The following is a 5,689-nucleotide window of genomic DNA, read 5'->3' on the forward strand; positions in this document are numbered from 1 at the left end:
TTGATCACTTTAAATTCCTACGGTTTAGAATGGTTGATTGGTTACTTGATTAATAATGGTTTTTTATTGAATATATATATATATATATATATATATATATATATATATATATATATATATATATATATATATATATATATATATATATATATATAAATTTATAAGAGAGGGTGATTCTCTAGTACTGAAAGTGTAATAAAAAAAATTAAATGTAGGAATTTTGGGAAATTAAAATTCGTAATTACACATTCGTACAAAAAAGGTGGTAGGTAGGATTTCCCTAAACATATGTTGGTGGGTGGTGGCTTGTAAAATAATCGTTAAAGAGTATTTCGAAAAAACAAATAGGGATATCGAGATCCACGTTTATGGTTTGGTTTTAGAATATTTTGATATCAAATATTTTAATCTGAAAGAATGCAGCAGATCGTTTTCTCCGACCTAATATGTTTGAAATGACAATTTGTTATTTTTTTATATTAAGCAGAGCATTATTTCATGAATAGAAAACATAATGTAGTGAGAAACTGGCCGATAAATGGAACTTTTCCGAAACAAGAAGAAAGCGTTACTAAAATATTACTCGATAATGTTTATTGATATCCAAACATAGGAGTTACAATCAAGCATATGATAAACAACAGATTGCATGACAACAAACTTGACAAAATGGTCATTATTAGATTACGAGAACCACAAACATCCTCGTATGACCAAACACAGAAAACTGTTTTACCCATGCATACAAATGCAAATGAACTTCAGACAATGGGAACCAACTTAATCTTAATCTCGCCGACAGTTACATCATCGCACCCTATCTTGGGCACCAAAGTCACCAAAATAGAGTCATCATCTTCAGCTTCAATGTCCTCCAACAGCTCCGTGAGCCCAAACGCCGCTCCACTCGTCATTGACATCTTGGTGCCATGTTTATGGCCATGGGGCAACTGTGAGAAACTACCAGCAAACTCACTCTCAGCCGCCGTGGTCTCCACTCCATCGTCAACGTCATTGACAAACACGTCAAACTTAACAAACTCGTCACCATCGAACTTGATTTTATTCAAGAACAACATCTCATTCGCTTCCTGCTTGTTCTTCTTGTTCCTCTTCTTAGTAGGCCTTTTCACAAGAACCTTCACTGTCTCATTTAACTTCAACGGAAATTTGACGTCTTCCACCTTCTTCACGATTCCGACCAGTTTAGCTGCAACATTGGCCCCCTTGGTATGTGGAACCGATCGACTGTGGAGCCACGGGATTTCGGACCTTTCATAGTCGTATCCCATTGCTGTAATGTTTACACTGTCTCGGTTATAGACACGTACAAGCTCTTCGTTCTCATCATAAAACACGTATGACGCATCTAGCCAGTCGGTGGACGTCGGTTCAGTGTGTCCCTTGATTCCCAAATCTTTCCAGATTTTCCACATCCGGTCGACGTTGGCATGGTGGACGTAAAAGAGAGGGTCATACCCGGCGGAGTAAAAGTTTCCCATGTCCTCGCTGTTGGCCATCCTAGGGTCACCCACCCATCTGTGCGCCGCAGTGTGAACCCCAGCCTCTATGGACCCAGCAACGTTAAACTCGCTATTAAGAGGGTCATCCCCAGCAACAAATTCGCCACCGAAGAACGTTGTTGTATCAGGAGCGTTGGTGATCATCTGCTTGTACATCAAAGACAGATTATCGCTTATCTGGTCTATACAAGTAGCGCCACTGTCTGTCCCATTATATCCCACTTCAAAGATAGCTGGTGGGAGGTGTGTGGCATTCCTGTAAGGGTCAAAGATAGGGCTCGCTTTGCCGTCGATTTCGAACATCGCAGGCAGCACCATTCCGGTGGGGTTGTCCCAGTTCCAGTATGGTAAAGCGAAAGTTGGATCATCAATCAACTTTCCCAATATCCTCTCGTAGAAATAGAGGTACCATCTGTGGAAAGGAAAGAAGAGCCATGTGTTGTGAATCTGGAGTTGAATATCTGGATAACCACTCTGTACTTGATTGTAACCACCATTGCAATAAGCGCAGTGGATCTTAGCTTGTTGCTTCCAACTGTGTGGATGCTCATCGGGGAGATTCTTCATGGCTTGAATTGCTGCTTTGTACTTATCGATGTACTCTTTAGTAGCTCTTTGTGCAGCTGGTCGAACACGAAGCACTGGGTTGGTAGGCAAGACGTAATCTTTTGGTTTATCTGCTGAGAGTACTGGAGGGCAACAAGCTAAACCCCTTACAGTGTCATTAGGGTTCCGTAGGTTTGACGACGCAGTAACACAATCTGAAATATTGTCCGGAGCAGCAATGGGAGTGCCAAAGGCTGATGGGATGGATGTCAAGTTGGCAGCGCCGTAGAGACCTCCAAGCCCCAGGAGCAAGTTTCTCCTGTCAACATTCTGCATTTCAAGTGGTGTTTTCGGTAGTATGAGCTTCGGGGTTTCAGAGTTTTTGACTGTTTTCTCATTGTTGTTAGCGGCGGAGTTGCATGACACTTTGAAGCGATGGGATTGCTTCACGTGGGAGGAAGTTTTGGAAAATAAAGGCTTTTTTGTGGGGGTGGAGGTGGGAAGAGTGGACAAGCTAAGAGAAGCCATCATCTATAGGTGCTATGTTTTATATCCGCTACTGAGCTCCCATTATATAGGGAAATGTCCGTGAAATATGGATCTAGGCGTTGGTAGCTGGTTTGCAAAATAATTATTATAAACAAGCCAATACTTGATGAGTACATCGTTTTACATACAGAAAAGTTATTATATATACAAGTGTTTGAGTATTATAATTGGTTGATTAAATAAAATAAAACTACACGGAAAGTAGTTATTAATTAATGGATAGTAACTCCTGTTAGTAATTAAAGGGAAATCTTCGTATTATATGCGATGTTTTAAAAACCGGTTTGAACCGGCCGGTCGAACCGGTTGTACTGGAAACCGGAGAAAGGAGCGGTTCAACTATCACCGGTTTTACGTCGATTTCTGGATCGGATTGAACCGACCGGTTTTTAGAAAAAATCCGGTTGAACCGGTCAAAATAAGCCGGTTGAACCGGTTAAACCAAATAAAAATACATGGAAAAGAACCATTTGCATAATAAACTTTGATTATTTTTTTCAAATCTATATAGTTTTCTCTAAATAAAAACATATGGTAAATGTTATAAAGTTTTGTTGATGTGTTTGTATTCATCTAAAAATATATTAGTTTCGGTATTATACTTTATTTTCTTTTTGACGTATATGGATTGACGTAAAACACTAAAACTTATGGTTATGTGTTGTTTTAATGTATTTGGAGTGATCTACAACTTATTTTTATATATATTTTTAATGTTTGAACTTGTAAACGTCAAATTCATGATTTATATATGTATGTATGTATAGGAAAATAGGAAAAAATATGAAATTTCACTACAAGAATATTCATCTACAGAGACGAAACCTATAGGGACGACAAAAATCGTCGCTATAGGTGACCCTGTAGGGACGACATATCGTCAGTATAGAGTTGACCAAACATTTTTGACTTTTTATGCTAAAGTGACGACAAAGCGCCTCTACTGGTAAAGTGGGAACAACGAAAATCTTGGCGGGATTCTAAAAAGCTACCTGTTCACAACTAGCCTTTTTGGGTAGGAAATTTCGTCCGTAAGTAAGCAAGTACTATTGTGAGACTTGCGCTAACACTTCTAAGTGTATAATTTGAGTTCCTAATGAGCCATGAAGTGTTAGAATGAAAACTCTCCAAGTATGTGAAATCTCTCCCAAATCTCTCCAAGAATAGTGAATCTCTCCCAAATCTCTCCAAGAATGCGAAATCTCTCCAAGAATAGTGAATCTCTCCCAAATCTCTCCAAGAATGCGAAATCTCTCCAAGAATAGTGAATCTCTCCCAAATCTCTCCACGTATCTCAAATCTCTCTCAAATCTCCCTAAGTACCTTCCTTAGTCGAAAACAGCTCAAAACCGGAAGAGGAAACCCCAAAAGGACCCTTTTGGTCCGGAACCTCTTGCTCTGGAACCTCTTGGTCCGGACTCCTCTTGGTCCTGAACCTCTTGGTCCGGAACCCTTTTGGCCGGAACCCTCTTGGTCCGGAACCAACCTGGTCCGGAACCTCTTAGTCCGGAATGCCTTCTAAGAGCCAAGAGGAAGCATCTTCGGAACCTCTGAAGTGACTCCGGAAGGCTAGGGCTTGCTCCGGAAGGGCCTTGCACCGGACAACTTCGCTTCGCATCCTCGGTCCGGACCCACCTGATCTCGCACCCGACTCCGGAACTAAGCATCGATTTCGGAACTCCGCCTGATGACTCCGGAAAGCACTGTTCACTTCGGAACTTGTTCAGCACCTTCGAAACCTACCCATCAGCTTTGGAAATTGACTCCGTATTTTCCTAAGAGGCTCCGAAATTTAAGATATAGCTCCGAAATTTAACTTAGAGCTTCGGAAATTACCATTTAGCTCCGAAATTCACTATTTAGCCCCGAAATTTGGACTATTCCGGACATTTTCTTCATTTTGGGGTATTTTGAGGTCGGGAATCCCACCAAACTCGTGTTTTTCTTAGCTAAGACCCCTAAAACCTTTATTTTATGCCAAATTTAATTATTTAAATTATAATTACATAAAATAAAAAGTTAGGATTTAGGAAAACCTTATCCTAAATCAAGAAAAGGACAAGGAAGTTGACTTTGTGATTTGATGAAATTCCTCATTTCCCATGCAAATCACGGTATTCCATGCTTTACCCACCAAATATCCATGCATGGACCACCAGGTTCCCATGCATCAAAGATTCCTTTCCTTTTCCTTATACTCCAAAGCAACAACAGTGAGGGAGTTTAGACTCCACTTTCTCTCTCACTTTTCTCATTTCCTCTCAAAACTCATCTCCAAGCAAGAACAAGAACTTGCTGAAAACAAAATTCTCAATTTCTCCCTGGAGTTGTAAGGTAAATTCCTCCACTCATCTAATATTTTATAATATCTCAAGATGAATCCATATTATTTTATTCATAATAATATGTGAAAAATCACCTTTAGGATAACTTTCTCCCAAGGAAGTTCTTCATCTCAGCCAAGAGTTTAAGCCTGAGATCTTCACTCCATAACTCTAGACAACTCCTCAACTAACTCAAGGTGAGCTTCATACCCCACCTTTTCAATATTTTAATGTTTTTGGGGGAGAGTACAAGTCAAATCTTGCCTAAATACTTGAATAATTGCATATCCACGTATGTTTGTATGTGTGTGTAAAATATTCTTAAATTAATATTTTAGTAATATACTCATGAACGTAAGAATTCTCAATTTCACAGAGAACAGAGGATACTTTGTACAAAAGAGCCTCCCAACTATTGGATGTGTCCAACTTAAGCCCTTTATCTATGCTTTCATGTCTAGAAATAAAACTTATAAAAAGGAACCTTGATAAGTTGACACTTATTCTAATGATTTTCGAAAATAGAAACTTTGTGACTATTTTGCAAACTGTCAGGGGGTATTTTATAAATATTCAATATAAAAGTTTGCATCAAGAAAATACACAAATAGAGCCTTTATGACAGAAATATTTGCATGTCATAAACTGCTGTCATAAAACCTTCAAGAACATAAGTAATGTTCTATGTATCATAAAACAGAAAATGCGTGTCATAACCGGCAGTTATAAATTTATATAAATTATAAC

The 5,689-nt window shown here is 39.0% G+C and overlaps 1 protein-coding gene across 1 annotated transcript; it reads right to left on the minus strand.

Moving 5' to 3' along the window:
* Positions 1 to 568: 568 nt before the first annotated feature.
* On the minus strand, positions 569 to 2,632 carry LOC145137726 (polyphenol oxidase I, chloroplastic-like). Its single transcript, XM_079071865.1, has one exon. It carries the CDS (start codon positions 2,598 to 2,600, stop codon positions 762 to 764), a length of 1,839 nt encoding a protein of 612 aa, XP_078927991.1. The 5' UTR covers positions 2,601 to 2,632; the 3' UTR covers positions 569 to 761.
* Positions 2,633 to 5,689: the final 3,057 nt, after the last annotated feature.

Source organism: Lactuca virosa, chromosome 9 (assembly GCF_052849685.1).
Source record: "Lactuca virosa cultivar CGN04683 chromosome 9, Lactuca_virosa_CGN04683_v6, whole genome shotgun sequence".
Taxonomy (NCBI): domain Eukaryota; kingdom Viridiplantae; phylum Streptophyta; class Magnoliopsida; order Asterales; family Asteraceae; genus Lactuca; species Lactuca virosa.

What these genes read in the sequence shown, in the direction of transcription:
- LOC145137726 (XM_079071865.1), bottom strand. Translation starts at nt 2,600, where the DNA reads ATGATGGCTTCTCTTAGCTTGTCCACTCTTCCCACCTCCACCCCCACA.